This window comes from Tyto alba, unplaced genomic scaffold, assembly GCF_018691265.1.
Source record: "Tyto alba isolate M040663 unplaced genomic scaffold, T.alba_DEE_v4.0 Super-Scaffold_15, whole genome shotgun sequence".
Lineage (NCBI taxonomy): Eukaryota > Metazoa > Chordata > Aves > Strigiformes > Tytonidae > Tyto > Tyto alba.
Genome location: NW_024881277.1, coordinates 6329596 through 6353493, shown reverse-complemented (window position 1 = coordinate 6353493; position 23898 = coordinate 6329596). Strand labels below are relative to the sequence as shown.

General features: G+C 51.6%; 1 protein-coding gene and 2 pseudogenes across 1 annotated transcript; 2 read left to right on the top strand and 1 right to left on the bottom strand.

Moving 5' to 3' along the window:
* Positions 1-215: 215 nt before the first annotated feature.
* On the top strand, positions 216-925 carry LOC122153153 (annotated as a pseudogene).
* Positions 926-9109: 8184 nt separating this feature from the next.
* LOC122153047 lies at positions 9110-10068 on the top strand (annotated as a pseudogene).
* A 10072-nt stretch (positions 10069-20140) lies between these two features.
* Positions 20141-21076, bottom strand: LOC116965946 (olfactory receptor 14A16-like). The gene has a single exon (XM_033011824.2). The coding sequence runs from the start codon at positions 21074-21076 to the stop codon at positions 20141-20143; it is 936 nt and encodes a 311-aa protein (XP_032867715.2).
* Between the last annotated feature and the right edge of the window lie 2822 nt (positions 21077-23898).

The window sequence follows — 23898 nt, the reverse complement described above, 5'->3', positions numbered from 1 at the left end:
CCAGTTCCTCCTCCTGGCATTCGCAGACAGACGGGAGCTGCAGCTCCTGCACTTCTGGCTCTTCTGGGGGCATCTACCTGGCTGCCCTCCTGGGCAACGGCCTCATCATCACCGCCATCGCCTGCGACCACCACCTCCACACCCCCATGTACTTCTTCCTCCTCAACCTCTCCCTGCTCGACCTGGGCTCCACCTCCACCACTTTCCCTAAAGCCATGACCAATTTGCTCTGGAACACCACGGCCATTTCCTATGCAGGATGTACCGCGCAAGTGTTTCTGCTTCTCTTCTTGATTACAGCAGAGTTTTCTCTCTCACCATCATGGCCTATGACCGCTACGTTGCCATCTGCCAACCCCTGCACTACGGGACCCTCCTGGGCAGCAGAGCTTGTGTCCACATGGCAGCAGCTGCCTGGGGCACTGGGTTCCTCTATGCCACACTGCACACTGCCAACACATTTTCTCTACCACTCTGCCATGGCAATGTGGTGAACCAGTTCTTCTGTGAAGTTCCCCAGATCCTCAAGCTCTCTTGCTCAGGCACCTACCTCAGGGAAGTTGTGCTTATTGTGGTTAGTGCCTGTTTATTCTTTGCTTGTTTTGTTTTCATTGTGCTGTCTTATGTGCAGATCTTCAGGGCCGCGCTGAGGATCCCCTCTGAGCAGGGACGGCACAAAGCCTTTTCCACGTGCCTCCCTCACCTGGCCGTGGTCTCCCTGTTTATCAGCACTTCATTTTTTGCCTACCTGAAGCCCCCCTCTATCTCCTCTCCACTCCAGGACCTGGTGGTGGCTGTTCTGTACTCAGTGGTTCCTCCTGCATTGAACCCCCTCATTTACAGCATAAGGAACCAGAACCTCAAGGATGCAGTTCAGAAACTGATGACCAGATGTTTTTTTTAGAAGCAATATACTGCCCATCTTCTCCATATCACTTTTAATATAACTCATTACAGTCTCAACCTGTCTTCCTGTCTTTTATATATTTTGTAGTTGTTGATGTTATTGTTGATTTTTTTTTTTTTTTTTCACTTCTAAGTTGTCCATAAAGTGTTTTCACTATTCTTACTATTTCAATTTCATTATCTATCTGTCCGGTTTGACCCAGAGACAGTGTAAATGAATTTCCACACCCTCTGCATTTAAATACTGAAAAGGACCCTGCAGTGACTTTTTTGTCTGAGGCTTTTTTTCCAAGACCTTCTCTGGTGCTGCTGCGTCAGCTCCTGCATACAGAGTCCCTGCACAGCAGATCTGTGACAGAGCTGGCCTCTCTAACAGCATCTCACGAAAGGGGATCTCCTCAAGGCAGTGCCCAAACGCTTAGGGATTTTTCCAAGATGCCCAAGGAATAGACTCCAAAGCGGACTGTTTCTCTGCTTGTTTCCCCATGGGCTCAGTGGGATGGCTCCCAGTATGGTCTTGCAGGGACTGAGGAATGGCTCAGGTGTTACTTGTTGGACAGCACCCACACAGATGGTGAATGATCTCCAGTTAAACTCCCTGGAGCTCTACAGCATGTGATAGGACTGATGGCAGGTGAATTTTTTTTCTGGAAGGAGTCTGGAACTGCCAGCAGAGTGCAGGTGATCTAGGTGATCTGCAGGATCAGCGTGTGCCAGGAGGTCAGCAGTGAGTGGAGCCCACTGAACACAAACATGTCCAGGGTGGAGGGACCCAGGTATAAAGTGCTAAATCTGGGTGTGAAGTGCTGAGTGAGGGCTCTGCACCCCCAAGGGACACAGCAGGCACAGGGAAAGGAGCCTGGTGAGTGATTTGTTCCACCATCAGTGGACTCTTGTAGCCTGAATCCAGTGCAGCATCCAAACACATCTTGTGGTGTGGGAAATAAGGCAGGGTACCTCTGAGCACCCTCCATGGCCACATAAGAGCTTCTGTGGGAGGCAGTCGGTGGCAGTGATGTCCCTGAGCTGGGTCTGCCTCCCAGCCTGACCAGCACAGCACTGTAAAATCATCCTGGGGCCCCAGGCAAGCCCACTTGTTCCTCAGAGCAGCATCAGCAGCTCAGGGGCTGTGGAGAGTATGGAAAGCGGGTGCAGAACTGGCTGTCCAGGCCAGCACAGATGTGCCCACCTTGAGGAAAGGTCCTGTGGAGAGGTGGGATGTCCTGGGAGAAGAGCAGGACACTGTGTGCATGGAAGGGAGACATGAAAAGAGAAATTCTTTGCTGTGGGTGCCAGCTGAGGGCAGTGGGAGCTGCCTGAGGAGTCCCAGGGCCAGGACTCTGTGCTGTCCTGGGGAGCAGGGCTGGCCCGGGGGACTGAAGGCTCCTAGCAGGTGATCTCCAGGCCATGACAGCAGGAGAGACACTGACAGTAACCTCCATCTCCTCCTTTCTGCGGGGCCAGACCAGACTGGGCTGCTCTGCTCGGCTGGGGAGAAGGCTGGGGAGTGGGGAGAGCTGGGAGGGGGTTGAGATGTCTGGGTGCAGCAGTGCTGGGCAAGGGATAACACCGCTGTACCGCTGAAGTGTGTGAGTGTGAAAGGTCAGGGCACACAGCTGTGTCCTCACACAGCCAGGCCTCTCCTGGGAGAGACATGAAGGACCATCAGGGCAGGACCTGCCCTCTGCCCGTGTGCTCTGAACACCTGGGGAAAGCTGCCCCAGAGTGATCGTCACACACCAGTCAGGAACAACCACCATTTCCAGCACGGGCCTCTCACCCCAGCTCAGAGAGGTTGTTTATCCCTCCATGGAGGGACACTGAGTGACCAGGTCAGCAGTCCATGTTTGCATTGTACAGATGAGTCGTGAGTATGCAAATTGTGTGCACGTGGGGAGATGAACCTGAATGAGCACAGATGCCCTCAGCTATTCCCGGGGATCCCATGAACGTCTGTGGGACAGACAGTGTCTCACAGTCACTTCACCTTGAGCGTACTGTCCCCTGGGAACCCACCAGAATGCAGCACTGGGATGTGCTTCCTTGAGCTGAGGTCCCCGTGTCCATTCCTCATGCCTCGGGGCACCTCAGAGGAGTGCAGAGCAGGGTGGTACACTGCGAAGCTCAGGTGCCTGCCAGCCTCTGGGAGCAGCAACTGGAGGCCAGAGAGACACTACAGTTGTGACAGTGCACTGCCTCTGCGTGTGCAAGGGAAGGACTCGTGCCTCTGAACACCCCTGTGGGCATGAAGAGCACACGAGGCCAGCTCAGATGTGGACATCATCTCCTCAGATGTGGTCCAGGGGGTCCCTGTTGTGACAGCAACCTTGCCTGAGCCCACCATCCCCCCAATCCCCATCACCATTCCCCCCAGTCCCTGTGGCCCTGTGTCCCACACTGTCCCCATGTCCTCCCAAATTCACCAATTCCCACAGGTGATCACCTCCAGCACCAGCCCAGCACCCACTGCCACCTCCCCTGTCACCACCACTCTCCCCAGTGTCCAGCCCATGGTCAGACTGGTGGCAGTGGAGCCCATGGTCCCCAGTACCACAGGCAGCGTCCAGAAGTACATCATGGTGTCCACACCCCCCACCAGTGACACCAATGTTTGCACCAGGACCCCTAAAGGCACCACCATTCTGGACCCCGACTGTGCCCCTCCGCCACTGCCTCTCCTGCTGTCCCCTCCACTGTCCCCCCCAAATCAGAGGCCTGAGAGGACTGTTCCAACCCCCCCCCCACACACACTCAGGAAAGCTAACGGGACCCTTAGATGGTGGCAGACTCCCCCCAGTGACCCCACTGGGACCCCACTGCTCTGGGGATGGGTGGTGGCCTGGGTATCTCCTCACTGTTCCCATGTCCCCCACACAGTGTCCCCCAGTGTCCTGGAACCACTCTATGGGGACGAGGGGTGGCCTGGGGATCACCCAGTGTTTCCCTGTATTGTTGTCCTGGGTTTCAGTGAGTGGTGGGGTTGTTTTTCGTAGCGAGGGAGGTGGCGATAGGGATGGCCCCTGGGAGAAGTTTCTTGAAGCTTCCCCGGCTCCAAATCTGCCCCACCTCCACACCAAGGCCAAGGCAGTCAACTGCGCCTCTGCGCTAATATGTTTAAGAAGGGACGTGGTGAGAAGGAGTGGGACTTGTAACGAGGAATTGAGGCAGCTGCGTGAACACAAAGGTCAATGGAGGAACGGAGGAAGAAAGGAGGGGGGAGGTGTGCTGGAGCAGAGACCCCCCTGTATCCTCTGGTGAGATGACAGGGTGTCCCTCCCCCTGCCACCCATGAAGATCCACGGTGGGGCAGACACTGATTTATGGTCTGTGTTTTGCATAGATCACCAAGGTGACAGTGCCCAAAAAAACCTGGGATCATGCGGGAAAAGGCAGACCTCACTGTTACTGTAGTTCAGCGCTGGGAGGATTCCAGCACGTGGGGCTGTCCCATGCCAGAGCAGCTTGGGAAGGGCTGCAGCCCATGGGAGGGACTCCAGTTGGAGAAAGTTGATGCCCCACATTGGAGAAGCGTAGGGAAATGCTGCGGCCCTTGGGAGGGAGTCACATCGGAAAAAGTTTGTGGAGGACTGTCTGCTGTGAGAGGGGGACCATGATGGAGCAGGGGAACAAGTTCCAGCAGCTCCCCCCACCGAAGATGGAAGAAAAGGCAGCACTGACTGCACCCCCCGATTCCCTGCCCCTGCGCCGCTGGGGGAGGAGGTAGAGATATCGGGAGCAGAGCTGAGCCTGGGAAGAAGAGAGGGGTGGGGGGAAGGTGTTCTCAAGACGAGGCAATGCTTCTCACTGTCTTATTCTGCTATGTGTTGTTGTTAGTGTCTGTAATATATCTATGTTCTCTTTTTCTTCCCCTAACGAGTTTGCCTTTTGCCTGTGACCATTATGGGTGATTTGCCCCTCCTGGTCCTATCTTGAAGCCCAAGCCTGGCTTATTTGTCCCTTCTCATTGCTGGGAAGGAAGGGAGGAGTGAGCGGCTGTGTGGTGCTCAGATACCCTCTGAGCTCAAACCACAACAGTTGAGCAACCGGCTCTGACCTCAGAGCTGGCCCTACCTGGAACCAAAGGCAGGACGAGAGACTTCCTGAGCACAGGGCAGTTGCACCCTGCATTGTCCCAAGAGCTTATGCTGTAGAGACCCTCAACTCCTGGTGGAGTTGAACCCTGAAAACCTCCAGAGATGGAGATCACAGAGAGTCTCTGGGTGTCCTGCTGCACTGCAGCACCAGCCTGTTAGTCAGATTTTCCTGTTGCCCAGGGTGAAGTTCTCAAGAGGCACTTTGTGGCAGTTGCCTCTGCCATACCGTCTGCCGCCAGAGAAGAGTTTGGCTCCACCATGATCTATTCAGGTAGGCATCACTTGCTTTTAGAGTGCCCTGTGCCTCTCCTTCAGCAGGCTGAAGAGGCTCCGTTCCCTCAGCCTTTCCATATATCTCATGTGCTTCAGAGCCAAAACCCCATCACGACAGACTTCCTCTGGACCTTCTCCAGTTTCTCCATCCACCCACTGAAAGGGGAAACCCACTGGTGCATATAGCATCCATCATAATCCCATGCTCAACTCCTCAAGGCCGCTCCTCAGCCAGTCCTGTTAAAGCCTCTCCTGGAGCAAGGGGTTATTCTGCTCCTGGTGTGGACCTTGCCCCCTTCTCCTTGCAAAACCCTCCTCCTTGTAATCTTCAGGAGATTTCTGTTGGCCAAATAGGAAACTGCCAAGGTACTTAAGGACTGAAACTTCAACATTTCAGCATTTCAGGCTCATGGGCCAATGCCTCAAACAAGACAACAATATGAGGAGTTGAAAGACACTACAGGTAATGAAAGAGAATTTTGTGTTTAAAGGGGTTGCCGCCCAAGGAGCAAAATGCTACAGCAGCCATGTCAGCAATACAAAGAGGGTACAAAAAAAGAAATGCATGGCCAATGGGGAAAGCATTAACAGGCTAGGCTATTCTTTTTGGAGGGTATTAGGATAGTGAAAGAGAAATTAAGGAGAGGAGGAGGAGGAAAGAGGGAATGGTAACATTGAGGGGGTGGTTAATGATGGGGGAGAGAAGAATCGTCAGAGTTTGAAAGTGAAGGCACATGAGTGAGACCCCGGTGTGATGTGCTCTGTATTCACGCCCTGCCCTGCACCTGCGTGACAGGGAACGGCCAGCCCTTGCCTCACTGCAGTGGGATGCGGGGGCTGGCCCAGGGGCACTGAATCTGTCCGCGGTGCCCAGCACGGTGCCTGTAGCACGACCAGGCTGAATGGGGGGAGGTCCCTGCAGAGGGCCTGTGCTGTCCATGTCAGCGACACGCAGTTGTGCTGGAAAGTCCCAGTATCTCATGTAGCACTACTGGCCTGTATTTGCATATCCTGTATTTGGATATTAAACTGAGATTATCTGCACTAAAATAGGTTAAGCACTGAAGGGATGTACATGAGAAAACTGCCATTATATTCAAAGGACAGGTGGGAAACTCAGCTAATGACAAAAGGAAGGAAAGGCTTAGATCTTCCTAGGGTACATGATTCCATTTGGTCAGATAAATATCTCTGTAGGCTGCCATGAACATACGGAGTAGGGAAACGTTCAGTCATCCTAAATGTGGGCATCTGCTGTTGGGCAAAGGAACTCACAACCAGGCTCCAGGATGCTGCCCCGTCTGTCAGGCTGCTCTGTTAGAGCTTGCAGCTACTTGCACATATCTTGGACCACCTCGGGCACCCCAAATGTCACCAGGTATTTTCTAAGGAGCTCACTGCTGGCCTCAATCTCCATTAATTAGCAGGGCAGATGAGACAAGCTCACATGCAGGTGCCTATTTTGTGCACACCTGAACTGAAGAGAGGAACCCCAGGTCTGTGGGTTTGTGACAGTCATGAGAGGGAGCTGAATCCCCTTCTAGGCCCAGGACCACAAGTCTAGAGTGAGATGCCTCAACAGACTCAGCTGAATCAGTTCCTCATCAGGGGTAAAAGAAATCCCTCCTTGTCACTGTCTGCAAGTCCTGTCGGATATTAAGACAAGAAAAGATGAATCTTATACATAAGCCTATCCTGACGAGAAATGACACTGCTAGAAATAAGCGTTTCTCCCCAGCTGAGGGAGGGAACATCAGCGATTCCTTCAGCCTGGTTCACAGCAGTTCCCCTGGAGCCCCAGGGACACCCGGAGGGAGCCCAGAGGGGACAGAGAAAGTGCCGCCTTGGGCTGGTCCCCTGCTGCTGAGCTGGGCCGGGCTCCTGGGCCGGAGGGAGCTCCTGGCCACTGAGCAGTGCTTGTGAGAGACAGCTCTGCCCAGGAGCAGCTCCTCTGCAAAGCGCAGCAGGGCTGGGGGCACTGCCTGCAGGCACCCAGGGCAGAGCAGCGAGGCAGGGAGAGGTTCCAGGCAGCGTGGAGTGGGAGGATGCTGAGAGCTCACTGCAGGAGAAATCTTCACAGCCCTTGACTCGGTAAGTCTGTGGGTGCAGGGCAATGTACCTGAGAGTCCTGGAGGGTCTCTTAGAGCTGGCCCATCCCAGAGCAGATAGGATCTGGCAGGATGGCTCTCAGGGTTTCTTTTGTGTGGAGAAGGACATGGTGCAGAGCAGGGATTCCCTGCTGCACCCTCAGAGGGACAGGGCATCCCATCTCCCTTTTCCTGGGGCCGGCTGCAGGGGTGTGCAGCCGGGTGTGCAGGCAGGGGTGCCCAGGGCTGTTCTTCCCAGCAGGGTCCCTGCACCCCAGGGGGCTGTGTGCTGGGGCAGGGACTCTGCTGCCTGCCAGGGTCAGCACTCAGCCTGCCCGGGGAGCTCCCCATGGCGCTGTGGGGAGAAGCTGGGAGGGGAAGGAGAGACCCCCAGTAGGACAGGGCAGGGTCCTTCTGCTCTCAAGAGGCTGCTGCGTGGATCAGGGCTGCTCACAGCTCCAGAACACCTTCAGGATATTACCTGGGGGATATTTCAATGGGAAGGACAAGGCGGGGGCTACCTGAAGCAAAGTCACTTTCTAGAGCCTGTGGTTTCAGTTTCTGCTTTGATGATGAGGCAGAGATGGTAATGGAGTTTTCATTTTTGCATGAGACCAAGACCCCTAAAGCATTGCACTGAGAGATCAATAGTTCAGCAAGGAACACAGCCTTCCCCAACTTAATCCTACAGATCAGCAACAAATTCACCCTCGGGTTTGATCTTAGATGTATATTAGGACCTCCAAACACCAAGCTATCCTTAGACAATGTCGTGCTGCCAGGAGGTGTCTGCAGGGCAGAGCTGAGCACGCAGCGGGTGGGATGGGGGCTGTGGGCACTGACTGGGAGAAGACACGGTGACAGAGAAGCAGCCCCTGGTAGGGACATCTCCAGGCAGCAGAGACATGGGCAGGGAGGGAGAGGGAGCTGTTCCCAGAAATGTTGAGGGAGGGGGGGATTCTGGCATCTCCCTGACATCCCGTGCAGTACAGAATCCTTCCCCACTCTCCTCTTCCACCCAGCACAGCTTCTGCCCCAAGGCCAAATGTTCCCAGGCTGTGTCACCCCGATGGCATCCCGACCCTTGATGAGTTTAAACCCCCCAGTACCTGTCTCTCTCCCCCTGTTCTTCCTCCCTCAGCAGCAGCATGGGGCATGTCTCTGCATTTCCCCTCCTGTCTGTGCTGCCCTTGTTCTTGCCCTCAATCCCTCTGGGGAGGAGGGTTTCAGCTGCAGCTCAGACAATGAAAGATTGGGTCTTGCCCTGTAGATGTGTCCAGGGGAGCAAAGTGCCCCAGCCCATCTTAACCCGGAGGGCTCAGGGCAACACAGTGCTTGGGGCCAGGGAATGAGCTGGCTCTGTCTGCTCACTGCAGCTGTGGCACAGCCAACAGTCTCTCTGGGGTTGTCCTCCTGGAAGATGCTGAAGAGCCCTTCTGCATTATGAGTGAATTATAGCTGACATGAACTGTTGATTTCATACCTTTTCTGTCTCATACCCTCTGCTGTAGAGAAGGGCTGACTGCTCTGGAGCTGATGGGCCAAGGCTACTTGTCCTGGAAACTCACTCAGCCTGCACAACCCAAACATCTAGCTTGAGAGACAAACAAGGAGGGAAGTAATGTGTGTTTGGGTAGGAACAAGGGACAGAGCACTGACTAATGCATAGAGATTTGCTCAAAGAATTCTGCCCTAACTTCTCAGTGTGCTTTTCCTCCCTGGACAGGTCCTCTTGCCCTAAGGCAGCGCATGTCCAACAGCAGCTCCATTACTGAATTTCTCCTCCTGGCATTTGCAGACAGACGGGAGATGCAGCTCCTGTACTTCTGGCTCTTCCTGGGCATCTATCTGGCTGCCCTCCTGGGAAACGGCCTCATCATGACCGCCATCGCCTGCGACCACCACCTCCACACCCCCATGTACTTCTTCCTCCTCAACCTCTCCCTCCTCGACCTGGGCTCCATCTCCACCACTGTCCCTAAAGCCATGACCAGTTTCCTCTGGGACACCAGGGCCATCTCCTACCAAGGCTGTGCTGCCCAGGTCTTTTTCTTTTTTCTTCTGATGTCAGCAGAGTTTTCTCTCCTCACCATCATGTCCTACGACCGCTACGTTGCCATCTGCCAACCCCTGCACTACGGGACCCTCCTGGGCAGCAGAGCTTGTGTCCACATGGCAGCAGCTGCCTGGGGTGGTGGGTTCCTCAATGCTCTGCTGCACACTGCCAACACATTCTCACTACCATTCTGCCACGGCAATGCCATAAACCAGTTTTTCTGTGAAATTCCCCAGATTCTCAAGTTCTCCTGCTCAGGCGCCTACCTCAGGGAGGCCGGGCTTATTGTGGCTAGTATCTGTGTATTTCTGGGGTGTTTTGTTTTCATTGCATGTCCTATGTGCAGATCTTCAGGGCTGTGCTGAGGATCCCCTCTGAGCAGGGACGGCACAAAGCCTTTTCCACGTGCCTCCCTCACCTGGCTGTGGTCTCCCTGTTCCTCAGCACTGGCATGTTTGCTTACCTGAAGCCCCCATCCATTTCTTCCCAATCACAGGATCTGGTGGTGGCTGTTCTGTATGTGGTGGTGCCCCCAGTGTTGAACCCCCTCATCTACAGCCTGAGGAACAAAGAGATCAAGGTTGCCATTAGGAAAACAATTTCACAGCTGTTTCTCAATACTGATAAACTTCCCTTCTCTCTGCACAAGTGACTCACAGGGTATCCCATTTCAGGCCTGTGGGGTTTTTTAATGTTATCATTTTCACCATTTGATTTATCATCAGTGTTTATGTTCTCATTTCCAACATCATAATGTTATCATTATAATTTTTGGTAATCTGTAGTTATTTTGTTCCTACAGAAAAGTTTAGACTCAACTCTCTTGTACTGAGATATGACTCTGCTCTGTCTCCTGGAGCCTGTATAAAGTATGTCTAACACTGGGTAAGAGCCAACGCCCCCATAGGATTTCTATAATAAAATGGGATCTCCCCAGTGCACTGCTGTAAAGTTGGGCTCTTCTTCCAAAGCTGGTGCCAGGAATAGGCACGAGCAACTGCTCCCCCAGAGAGCCTGTTCCCCATGGATTCAGGAGCCAAGAGGTCAATGTCATGGTATGGCCTGTTAGAGGCCAAGGGTGGGATTTAAGAGTAACCATTTGATGTCTAGTGACACTGGAGATGGTGAATGGTCACTGAATTGCATTCCCATGGTTGTCCCACAAGTGACATGCAGATGAAGTCCTTAAGGAGGGGAGCCTGGAGCTGCCTGAAGAGCACGGGGTATCTCCATGGACAACAGGTGCCTGGGGCGGGCAGGGACTGGAGCCCCATAAATTGTGAGATCACCCAAGGTTGGGAGTCACTCAAAGGGAAAGCGCTAAATCCAGGTATCTTCAGGAAAACAAGGACTCTGCAATCCCAGAGGAGGCCATCGGGACGCAGCAGGCACAAGGAAAGGAGGCTGCAGAGTGATTCATCTCACCCTCAGGCACAGCCAAACACCCCTGCTCTCCCTTGGAAATGCACCATAGTCCCTCCCTTCAAGCACTGCCACCTCCACAGACCCTTTGGGAGGGGGTTTGCAGCAGTGATCCCTACAGATCCTGGGGCCATATGGAGAGCACAAGGAGGGGGCCAGGAGAGGCTGCCCAGAGCAGAGTAAGGATGGGGGGAGATCAGAAGGGAGGTGACCTGGGCTGGGCAACGGCCTCCAATGGAAAAATGATGATGTTCAGCTAAATCAAGGCAATGTCCAGACTCTGGGTCTGTTGGTTGTTGCTGAGTCACAAGTCCTTGCTGTCCTGGTGCTCCAGCAGGCCAGTGAAGTGGCTGAGGAAGGAGTGGTGCCCCCAGGCTCTTGGTGCTATAGTCCTCCTGTGTGGAGCTGACCACAACAGCCTGCCTGCATGGCCCTAGGGGGTCCCAGTGAGGTCATGCTTGGAGAGTAGGTTGTGATTAGCATTGCTCTGAGTCGGTGTGATGGATGATCTGGGTGGCACCATGAGGGGGAGGAAAGGGCATGAGATCACAAGGACAAGAAGCAGGAGGTGATTTCAGATGAGGTTAAGATAATAAAAAAAAAAAAAAAAAAAACCAAACCCACAGTGACAGTGGGCCAGCACTGGGCCAGGTGACTGTGATTTTCAAACTCTCATTTCTAAAGAGGTTAATCCGGGAAAATATTCATCATGATTAGAGTTGGGACAGGAGAAAGACTGGCTAATCTCATCTAACTGTAAACTTATCCTTGATCAGAGCAGCTGCGGTGCTAGAGATGTCCAGAGGTCCCTTCTGACCCAAACTTCTGTAGAGGGAGGGACTGGTCAGTGGAGGTGTGGCCAGCAGACACTGCAGCGTGCTGAGGCTTTGCTGGCATTTGTAATCCCTGGTTCAGTAAATCCTCAGGGTTACATGGTGAATGGGTTCATCCTCAGAAGGATGCTCTGCTCCGCTCCATGGACACCAGGACTCAAACTGGTTTGGGGATACCACAGAAAAGTTCTCAGAAACACTGCCAGACATTACGGAATCACAGGATCACAAAACAGTTGGAGTTGGAAGGGACCTTTGGACATCACCTAGTCCAAATACTGCTCAAAGAAGGGGCAGCTACAGCAGGTTGCTGAGAACCATTTCAGGTTGCATTCTGAGCATCTCCACAGATGGAGCCTGTGTGCTTACATGATTTAGGTACACTCCTATCTAGGAAAAACAAGATAATGGTAGAAGGATGCTGAGGCTTGCAGAACTACCAGATGCAACTGGTTTTGTGGTCTCAGGTGTAAGGGAAAAGGGAAGACAGAACCAAGTTCACAGAAAGGACACTGTGATGAAGATGAGAATGAAGTAAACGACCACCAGGGGTCCTAGAAGACCACCTAGAGACTGTAGTGTGCATGCGGAAGTGGGCAGGAACATATTATAATGATTTCTCGGAAGAGTAATGAATATGATAATTAATTATTGGAAATTACGTGACTATGTAAGCTAATTGTGTATAAATATCATAAACTCCAGTTCAGTGACGCATATTAGGAGGAATGATCCCCTCTGCGTCCAACGTGTCGAATAAAGAATACTGCTTAATGGCTACTACTACTATTGAGACTGAATTCTCAGCTTCATTTTGTCACCCCAGATGGGACAGTCTCTGACCAGCTGCTCAACCCGTTGAGAAAATGACTCCCTAGGGTACCCCTGGAGATTTCTCTTGGAGGGACTCCTCATCTCATCCAGATTGTTGCAGGGGCAGACAAGGACCACCTGAGCAATAATGTATTCTTTCATATTTCAGATTTTTCTGGTATTCTGGTGTTTTCTGGTATTGGGACTGGTCTTCTGTGTAAAAGACCCGTAAGTCGTGAGAAGATGTCCCAGACTGGGCTGGGTCTATCAGGTAGCTAGCCCTGAGTACAATTCTGGTTATTTGGTGTCTGTTTTTTCTGTATTGACTGACTGTGGTTTTGGGTTTTGGATATGGAATATGGATATATGGACTTGAGTTGAGTAACAAAATTTTGGTATTATGAGCTTTCATGTGACCTGAATTAGGAACTGGGGTGGGGATAACAGTAAATTAGTGAATTTAATTGTTTGTTATTTTGTGCCGGCACTTTAAATCTTTACCCTATCCTCCCTGCTTGCCTGCTTGTCTTAAACCCTTTCCCTGTTCATGGTCGAGACAGACAAAACTACAGTTGCAATGGACAAAACTATAAGACAGATTCTTCTTTAAAGCAAGTTAACACAGAAGCCAAAAGCCAAAAGCCAAAAGCCTTTATTACTCTCCTCCTTTGTTCCTTTATACTTTTACTACAGGGTGGACAGACTTTCCAGCTCACCTACTGACACGCCCCTTCATGTATGTGTTCATACATCGCATGTTCATGGAAATGAACCCTGGCTCTTGCCAGGGCGGAGAAGTTAATATGCATAAGCTCATCACGCAAACGTAGTAAGATGAAAAGTTCAAAATTTCAGCTCCAAGCTTTCCGGTATCTCTATCCACCTAAAACTAGCTCCAAGTACGGGGTTATCAGTTTTTCCGACGTGTCTCTTTTCTTATTGGTTCAGAGTTGTTATGCTCTCTTACTGCAGTTGATAAGCTTGCTCATCTTGCAGCTCCTCTTGTCTTGTTTGCTCTCTCAGGGGTAGATTGGAATCCTTTCAAGGTCAAAGTCATCCCTTCCCAGGGCCTCAGTCCAGCTGAGGTCCCCCACACTTTCCCTCTCCCTTCATGCCCCCTCCACCCCCCACCCCCCCCCAGTATTCTTTCTAGTTGATTTATATCAGTCATTAGCGTCATAAAATGGGCGCAAATCAGAGTGGAGGCATTCTAAAGAAAATTCCCTTAAGACGTATTCTGGCACATTGGAATGAAATAGGGGGGCCATCAGGAAGCAATGTAAATAAGAAAATTCTAATTAAATATTGTAATCAGTGGTGGCCCCCACATAAACTGGAAGATCAGGAAAAATGGCCCCTTAATGGGTCTTTAAATTATAATACCCTCCTACCATTAATGTTGATTTTACAAAGGGACAAGAAACGGTATGAAGTGATGTATGCTGGTATGTTTTTCACTCTGTGAAGCCACCCAGAGTGGCAGAAGGAATATGGAATTAGTATTGCACCTCAGAACCCTCTTGTTTTGTCCTTGGAAAAGGCACAAAAACCTAGGACACACACACAAAAAAAAAAAAAAAAAAAAAAGGAAGAAAATCAAAGCTAAGGAGCTGTTGTTCGGCGTGTAGTATTGGGCAGCGATGGCTGAAAGTTGTCAGGCAAGGGCAGGAGGAGGTGGAAGATCACTGGAGGATTCAGTACAGCCTTTCCTGCCTCTCCCTGCTGTCTCTCCACTATCCCCTGTATCAGCCCTGTTAACCGAGAATGGCGGGGTTAGAAGGAGCAGAGAGGAGGAAAAAGGGGGAGGTAGTGCCTCTGCCCCCACTCCGGTTATGACGTGCACTTGGAGTAAAACCCAAAAGGAGGCACAACTCCTTGCTCCCTTAAGGGAAGTAATGGGTGAAATGGGTCAGCAAAGGTAAAGGTCCCATTCTCCACTAATGATTTAGAAAACTGGAGAGAAATAGCTAAAGGGTACTGAGATGATCCTGCAAGAATAGGAAGGAGATATGAATTAATAATCAAGAATCAAGACCCTGATTGGTCAGATGTGGATTTGATGTCAGAGGAAATGGCTGAGACAGAGAGACAGCTAGCTTCAAAACCAGCTCAAATCCATGTGCAAGCCCAGGTGACTGGTGGAACTTTGCAAGGGAATGTAGATGATCATGTCCCATGAACTGACCCGCACTAGGATCCAAACGATGGAAATGACTATAGAATGTTATGGAGATATAGAAATTGGATTAAAGTGGGGATAGACAATGCAATCCTGAAAGCCGTTAAGTGGTCAGCGCTTTACACTGTCAAACAAGGGTCAAAAGAAACTCTGACAGAATTTTTGGACCAGTTAAGGGCGGCCATGAGAAAATATACCACTCTGGACCCTTCGTGCAATGTGGGGTGGCAGCAGCTGAAATGCCCCTCTGCCCCACCAGTTCTAGTAGCAGGAATGGGGACATAGGATTGATGGGGACCTGGCGCATCTACCTTAGCAGGTCCCCCGGTTAACATTAAGCCAGGGGAGGCAGGAAAAGGATGTAGAATTTTTAATTGACACAGGTGCTTCCTTTTCTGTCCTTAATCAAGAATTAGCACCCATAAGCAACGATTTTGTAAATGTAGTGGGAGTCACCGGCCAACAGGAAAAGGCATTCTTTTCAAGACCCCTTATGTATACAATGGCAAAGCAGATCAGAATGCATTGATTTCTCTATTTGCCAAATTCCCCTGAGTCCTTATTAGGGAAAGATTTAATAGAGCAATTGGGAGCAGAAATTACTTTTAAGCGGAAAGGGAAAATGGAGTTTAAAGTAGGGGATCAAAGGTTAATAGAGGTACTTAGTCTAGCTCTGATGAATCCAGAAAAGACACAGAAATTGACACCGGCAGTTCAAGAAATTATTTGTCAGGCCTGTTCAGGAGTGTGGGTTACTGGGATTCCAGGGAAAGCCAAGAATGCATCCCCTAGAGTAATAGAACTTAAAGAAGGAAAGGGATTGGTACGGAGGAGGCGATACCCTTTGAGACTGAAGGACTACAAAGGAATTGAGGGTCCATTTAATAAATTTCTAAAGTATGGGTGGTTTATAGAATGCGAGTCAGAATACAATACCCCTGTACTCCCAGTACAGAAACTAGATGGTTCATACCAGGTAGTACGAGACTTAAGGGAAATTAACAAAATTGCTAAAGACTTATGACCCGTAGTTGCTAATCCATATATACCTTACTTAAAAAGTTAAGGGATAGCCAGACATGGTTTACCATGCTGGATTTAGAGAATGCCTTCTTCTGTCTGTCCTTACACAAAGAAAGTCAGAAATTGTTTGCATTTGAATGGGAGAGCCCCACCACTGGTAGGAAAACTCAGCTTACATGGACAGTGTTACCTCAGGGCTTTAAAATTAGCCCAACGATATTTAGGAAGCAGTTGGCACGAGATCTCAAAAAGTGGCAAGTCCCTTCAAACAATGGAACCCTCCTGCAGTATGTTGATGACCTTCTAATAGCAACAGAGACTAAATCTGAATGCATTCAGTGGACTGTAAACTCACGGAATTTTCTTGGATTAAATGGATATTGAGTGTCTCAACAGAAAGCTCAGATGGTACAGCAGCAAGTGACCTACCTGGGATATGAACTGTCCAGAGGACAACGAGAACTTGGAGTAAGAACGAAAAGATTCTGTGGGGCAGGGCTTGGTTGCTCTCAGCAAAACCCCCAGCACTGCACAATTGATAGAAGGAGAAGTGCTGGAACTTGTCAGCCACAGGCCTTGGAAAGAATAAGATAAGAACTTAGTGTAGGAGGAACAGGGGGTGCTGACTTGGTGTTTGTGTTAAGATTAGGCGCTGTGGAACAGATGTCCTGTAATTGGGAGTTATTGTTTTTGTAGGTAGGACTGTTGCAATTAATGTTTAGAAAAAGCCTTTAGCATTAGCCAATTTGTGAATGCCTAATGTAGAATGTAAGCCAATAAATCTTTGGCATGCTTTAAAGAAACCAATTAGTTTGTAACATGCTATCTAGGAACTAGTATAAAAGTATGTGAAGAATCATAATAAATCGGACACTCAGCTTGCATCAAGCTGCGTCCCGCCTCTCAGTTGCGGCAAAATCGGAAAGCAGAAACTATGCCTAATTAATTTCAGAGGTACCAGGGCATGCTTTAGACCCCCCAAAATAGGGGTTTTCAGGGACTCATATTCTAACTCCCCCCCCCCAAATGTAGGATATGGGGGGAGAAACACCAAACCACCCCGAAAATAACTGGGGGGAGACATGGACCCCAAAATGGGAGGTTGAGGATGGCTCAGAGGTCTCAACAACCCGACAGAATGGAAGACAGATTGGGGGGAACCAAAAAATTATTTAGGGGAAGCATTAAGTGCCACCTCCAGCCCTTACAAAATGGGGGTTTGGAGAGGCTCCAGGGTCCTCTCCAAAATAATTGGGGTGGCAGGAAACACTGTAGACCACCACAAAGGGGGGCTTGTGGTTCAAACATTGGAACCCCCCCCTCAAATTATCTGGGGCGAGGACGGCCATGGGACCCTGTAGCCCCTTCCAAAATGAGGATTCAGAGGACTCAGAGCCCCACAAAATGCTCATCCATGTTGAAGAGCTTCCTCTTCTTGGCCACCATGACTGGGGGGGCGGAGACACGACTGACATCATAGGGCAGGAGTGCCACGCCATTAGGGATGTCATAACCAACATGCCAAGGACCCAGGCTAAAGGAGGAAGAACGCAGCCGACTCAATATGAGTGATAAAGCATGCTTCATTTTATTGATTTTCGTTACAGCCTTTTATAATCCTTCTACTAATTATGCCTACTAGTCACTAGCTGATTGGCTTAAGCTCTAAAGGTCGTATTCGCACGGTCCACCTACTTGCAGTTAGCTAACAGCACAAGCTTCTCATAACACTAAGTTTCTCATGCTACTATTTCTAATTCCTCTTGACTTGTTTTCGATACACGACAGTACCATAACACAATGTTTCTCAGACCACCATTATCATAACACTAGGTTTCTCAGACCACTATTCCTAATTCCCCTTAACCTGTTTTCGACACACCACGGTACACAGGGCTGAAGCGTCCTTGACATTCTTCATGTATCAGCAGCTGCGAGCAGCTGCAGGCAAACCCTAGTGAGGCCCAGCATCAGCAGCTAGAGCAGGCTCTGATCATACAATTGCTCGGTGGGCTCAGGACCCTTGTCTCTGAGCCATTCTCCAACACCCCTCCTTGCCTTACAGGCCTGTCCGTCCCTGCCCGCGCTCCTGCTGTGTGCTATCTCACACCCACGCTGCTCTCCACATGAGCCTGTAGCCCACTGGAACCACACACAGACATCTAATTCCTCCTTCTGCATGCCCCGCATATCAGTGCACTGGCACTTCAGAGAGGTGCCCGGTGGCACTGATTTCCAAGAAAGGATGTCACAGGACCATCAAATCACAGTAAAGTTGAGGTTTGGAGGGACAGGACTGGACCCAGTATTGACCCCTGTAGTGCCCCACTGGTGACCGGCCTCCATCGAGACCTGATGCCACTGACCACCATTCTCTGGGCTCGGCCGTTCAGCCAGGTTTCAACCACCTCACTGTCTGCTTCTCCAGCCTCTGCTTCACCAGCTCTTCGATGAGGATTTTTTGGGAGACAGTGTCAAAAGCCTTCCTGAAGTCCAGGTGGACAATTTCTACTCCTCTATCAAGCCAGTCAGTCACTGGAGAAGTTTATCAGGTTATCAGATAGGAAGGACATTTCCTTTTGTTGGCTGTGCTCTGGACCTCTGTGTGTCCATTGGGGCCTGGCACTTGGAGTGCCCTGAAGTTCTGTAATTTTACACCCTAGAAGGACTCAGCCAGCTCAAACACAGGGAAGATATGATGGAAATGCTACCAATTCTTTATTTTTGTGATAGCAAATAAATACTACTGGGGTCTATCTAACCTCTTCAGCCTCCATTTCTCTCAGTTCTGTTTAGATGAAATGAATACATTAAATGTCTTAATAGAAACATGTCCTGTTTAGAAGTTCACCATTAAAAGCGTTCATAGGAAACATATTTTAGAAATGTCTGTGTGAGTATAGATTTATAAAGAGGGAGAGAAAGTGTCATGGGATTGCTGGTACATTCAGGTGTTTGGGAAGTTCCCCCCATTATGATGCCAGTGAGAGTACTCAATTCAGTGTCCCACGTTAACTCCAACAAGATATAACCCCATAACATGAGATTTGCAGCTTAACCCAGTACCTGACCCTTTCCCAGCCCTAGCCGTGTCCAACATGGGGCTTTACAGATCGCCCTTCTCTTTACTCTGCTGGGATCGGGGCCAGGATAGAGGCCAGGCAGGGCTGGCCGGTCTCCCCATACAGGAATTGTGATCAGCAGAAGGATGGAGATGGTTTAGCAGCCAGACTCTGCCATAAACCTGGGTGAGCAGCCAGTTCTGGAAATGGTCATTGAGAAAGGCTGGGGGGTGACAAATGTCTTGGGACACCTTCCCAGTCTGGCCAGGCCACCGAGAGCTCAGACTGGCACCCTCTCTCCTGCACCTGCATGTATTTCATCTTTTTTACGAGCCCTGGCTCCACACAATTCATCCACTGGAGTGAGTGCTCACTCTACACACTCACACAGTATAAGCTGTGCAATGGCATATTCTCTCCCAGGCACTTTCTCATCAGCCCCTCCCCAGCACTCCCCATCTGCACCTCCCTCCCCCCAGCCCAGCCCAGAACAACAGCCCAGTATTGGCTGGCCCCATGGCATTGCCCAGCGCAGGGTGCTGCAGAGCTCTGGGCACTCACCCCACAGCCACAGCCCCTCGGAAGGTCACAGCAGCTCCTGGGGCACAGCGGGCTCTCAGCCTCCCCATCAGCCCCAGGGCTGGGGCCAGCCATGCCATGAGCAGACGCAGGCCAGCGTCTCCCTCTCTCTGCTGCTCTTCTCTCCAAGAGATCCTGATTGCCCAGTGCTGGCAGCCCCTCTGTGCCCGTCCCTCTCCCCAGCACAAGACTCCTGCACTGGGGGCTCCCCAGGCAGCTCCTGCTGTGCCAGCGAGAGAAAAGCTGCCCAAACTGGTGCCTCCAGAAATAGGTCTGCTCTTGTCGTGGGATGTCACCTCAGGCACGGCCCTGAGCTGGCGGTGCTGCTCTGCAGGGCAGTGGTGGCTGAAAGCCACGGGGAGATGGTCCCAGGGAGATCCCCATGGATCAGCCATCATTTCCATTGCACTGGGCACCCCCACGTGAAGGGGCAGCACAGGCCTATTCCCTAACACATCCCCCCATGCCCTCCTGCCCTGAACCCCTGGAGAACCCCAGCACAGCAGCACGCTCAGAGGGGCAATTCCTTCAGCCTGTTCCTGACCTCAGCTTGAGAAGAAGAGACCAACATCCAGACATCGGTACTAAGAAAATCCCCTTTTATTATGGTTATGCTGCATGAGAGACCAGATGTAATGTCCTACCAGACACATGCAAAAGGCCTCTCTGTCAGAGAGGCTGGTTCATATCTCTGAAGAATAAGACTGACTACAGATATTTACAGAAAAAAAAAAGATTTAGAGAGATAAAATGCTCAATGTACAGTAGGTTTCAGAGATTAATTTGAATCACTTCTGAAGAAACAAAGGCAGTTTATTGCTGGTGAGAGAAAACTGACTGAATCAGCTTCTTCAGTGCATCCTTGATCCCCTGGTTCCTCATGCTGTAGATGAGGGGGTTCACTGCTGGAGGCACCACCGAGTACAGAAATGACACCAACAGGTCCAGTGATGTGGAAGAGATGGAGGGGGGTTTCAGGTAGGCAAAAAATGAAGTGCTGACAAACAGGGAGACCACGGCCAGGTGAGGGAGGCACGTGGAAAAGGCTTTGTGCCGTCCCTGCTCAGAGGGGATCCTCAGCATGGCCCTGAAGATCTGGACATAGGACAGCACGATGAAAACAAAACACCCAAATCCTAAACAGACACTAACCACAAGGAGCCCAACTTCCCTGAGGTAGGAATCTGAGCAGGAGAGCTTGAGGATCTGGGGGATTTCACAGAAGAAATGGTCCAAGGAATTTCCTTGGCAGAGTGGTAGGGAAAATGTGTTGGCTGTGTGCAGGAGAGAATAGAGCATCCCAGTGCCCCAGGCAGCTGCTGCCATGTGGACACAAGCTCTGCTGCCCAGGAGGGTCCCATAGTGCAGGGGTTGGCAGATGGCAACGTAGCGGTCGTAGGCCATGACTGTGAGAATAACATACTCTGATGGTAACAAAAATACAAAGAGAAAAACTTGTGCAACACATCCCACATAGGAGATGTCCCTGGTGTCCCAGAGGGCATTGGCCATGGCTTTGGGGAGAGTGGTGGAGATGGAGCCCAGGTCGAGGAGGGAGAGGTTGAGGAGGAAGAAGTACATGGGGGTGTGGAGGTGGTGGTCGCAGGCGATGGCGGTGATGATGAGGCCGTTTCCCAGGAGGGCAGCCAGGTAGATGCCCAGGAAGAGCCAGAAGTGCAGGAGCTGCAGCTCCCGTCTGTCTGCAAATGCCAGGAGGAGGAAGTGGGTGATGGATCTGTTATTTAACATTTGCTTTGTCTGGACATATGAGCCTGTTTAAGGAGGAAAGATGACAACACATTAGGGTATATTTCTCCTATAAATATCAACACCGCTGTCCTTATTCCATCCCTGTCACTACATGGCACCCCACTTTTTTGAGATCTTCCTTCAGTTCTGTAGCTGGAGCTGTGGTAGGTGCTGGACAAGCATTTCATGAGGGGAAGGGTTTTTGCATGCTGTCTGCCAAGGAGTGAGATCTTTGTGTGACTCTGTCAGAAAAACCTGCCCTAACCCAGAAGGGCTTGTCAGCATTTGCTCTACCAGTGGTGAGGAATGGGGAAAGCAGAAGACAGGCTGAGAGGGTTTTCTGCTGCACTCAGGGAGAGCAGAGTGAGTCGTGTGAGGCAAGAGGATTTTCTGTGCCTTAGTGCAGAGTGAGAGCAGCTGGTCTGTCTTTCTGTCTTGTTCCCAGCTGCCCTGGACTTGCATTTTTCTGAGTCTGAGAGCCTTCACAAGCACATGTTAATCTGAAAAGCAACCAGACACAGCTGAGAGCAGAGGGATCCACTGCAGAGCGCCAAATGACTCACCCTTTCTCCAAGTCTCAGCACCCCACTTTAGCCAATGACACCCACGGCTCACAGAGTCCCCTGGAAGCAGCAGACAGCTGGGATGGACACCCCAAGGAGAGAGCCAAGGGTCTGAACCATGGAAAATTCTTAAGGGAGAGCCAGCTCCTGGCCCAGCCTCACAGACTGCATTTCCCAGAGCTTCACGGCTTAGAGGAAAGCTGGGACACCTCATTGCTGGGGGCACATCTGCAGAGGAGGGCTCACAAGCTCTGTGCCTGACTCTGCAGCTGAAACCCCCCTTCCCCGAGAGCCTGTCAGCAACACCAAGGGCATCTGAGCAAGGCAAGGAGAGGGACAGACGGGCACTCAGGAAAGCCTTTCCCTTTGCCAGCTCTGCACAGCACCTCCCAGACAGCAGCAATGCAGGACAGTCGCCCTCAGGCCCTGCTCAGCGGGAACTGGGCCCCTGGCAGCAGAGATGCACTTCAACCCTTCTGCTGGGCTGCTGGGCCAGGAGGTGACTAACGGCCAGGAGCCACGGGCTAAGGGCTGTGCTGGGTGGCAGAGGAGACAAGAGGAGTGTTGCTCAGGGAAGGAGTCTGCCCTGCAGCAGGGTTTCCCTTAGCATTTCCCTCCCTCCCTGCCCACGTCTCCACTGCCTCGAGCTGTCCAGGCTGGCAGTTCTGTCTTTGAGCCCATGTTTCCTCCCTGCCAGTGCTCACAGTCCCCACCCCAGCCCCTGTGAGCACAGCTCTGCCATGCAGCCACTCCGTGTGTACAGGGGTAAAAGCACAGCCCACCCAAACCTGATGAAAATGGAAAGGTGATGCTGGTGTGTTCTGTGGGCTACTGGGGCATGAAGGCACTTGCTGAGGTTCCTAGTGAACCTCACTGTTACAGCTTAAGAATTTCAGCCCCCGCTCTCATCTGCACAGCTGATAGAGATAGAAAGATTGAGGCCACAGAAAAGTAGAAGCAGAGAGTCCAGAAAGAACAGACAGAAACAGAATATCTCTGAGATGAAAGTACTTGTGACAAGTTCCCTGGGAAATGAGCTGGGAATAATCTGGAGCTATGAGCATCCCTGATCCACGCAGCAGCAGCCTCTGCAGAGCAGAAGGAGCCTGCCCTGGCGGGGGTCTCTCCTTCCCCCCACAGCTTCTCCCCACAGCGCCGTGGGGAGCTCCCCGGGCAGGCTGAGTGCTGACCCTGGCAGGCAGCAGTATCCCTGCCCCAGCACACAGCCCCCTGGGGTGCAGGGACCCTGCTGGGAAGGACAGCCCTGGGCACCCCTGCCTGCACACCCGGCTGCACACCCCTGCAGCCGGCCCCGCCAGAAGGCAGCCCTCATGCCCTGGCGCTCGCAGGGGGCACCAGGGAAGCCCTGCTTGGGAGCAGCTCCTCCTCCTCCTCCTCCTCCTCCTCCTCCTCCTCCTCTTCCTCCTCCTCCAGGCAGGAGGCAGATTCCTGGTGGCTCTGCCGCCTTCCCCAGATCCCTCCCCGAGCTGCAGCTGCATTGCCCTGCACCCCCAGACTTACTGTGGCCAGGGCCCTGACGCTTTCTCCTCCTCGGAGCTCTCAGCAGCCTCCCAGCCCAGGCTGCCTTGAAGCTGTGTGTGCCTCGCTGCTCTGCCCTGGGTGCCTGCAGGCAGTGCCCTCAGCCCTGCTGCGCTTTGCAGAGGAGCTGCTCCTGGGCAGAGCTGTCTCTCTGCAGCGCTGCCCACTTGCCAGGAGCTCCCTCCGGCCCAGGAGCCCGGCCCAGCTCAGCACCACAGCAACAGCCCAAGGTGCCACTTGCTGTGGCCCCTCTGGGCTCCCTCCAGCTGTCCCTGGGGCTCCAGGGAACCTGCTGTGACACAGCCTGATGCAATCACTGATAATCCCTCCTTCATCTGGGAGAGGCACTACTTTCCAGCACTGCCATTTCTCCTTAAAAATTACAATTTGGGTGATATAATCAGGTTTTATTGTCCTATCATTACATAGGACATCCAGACACTTATTGGGAGGGATCTGTAGCTGAGCTCATTTTCTCATCTCAGATCATGATAGAGATGGAGATCAGGAGTGAGCTGTTCAGACACAGTTAGAGACATCTGAGGGTCAGGAGGTGTTCCAAGAAATGTGCGGAAGACTGCAAGCTCTTATGGAGCAATGCTGAGAGACAGGACAGCATCTGGGGCATCTTCTTGGCATCTGAAGGGGACCATCTTTGGCCAACAGGAATGACAGCAGATGCCCACATTAGTACAAGTGACTCTGCCACTGTCTGTTTTG

What these genes read in the sequence shown, in the direction of transcription:
- LOC116965946 (XM_033011824.2), bottom strand. Translation starts at nt 21,076, where the DNA reads ATGTTAAATAACAGATCCATCACCCACTTCCTCCTCCTGGCATTTGCA.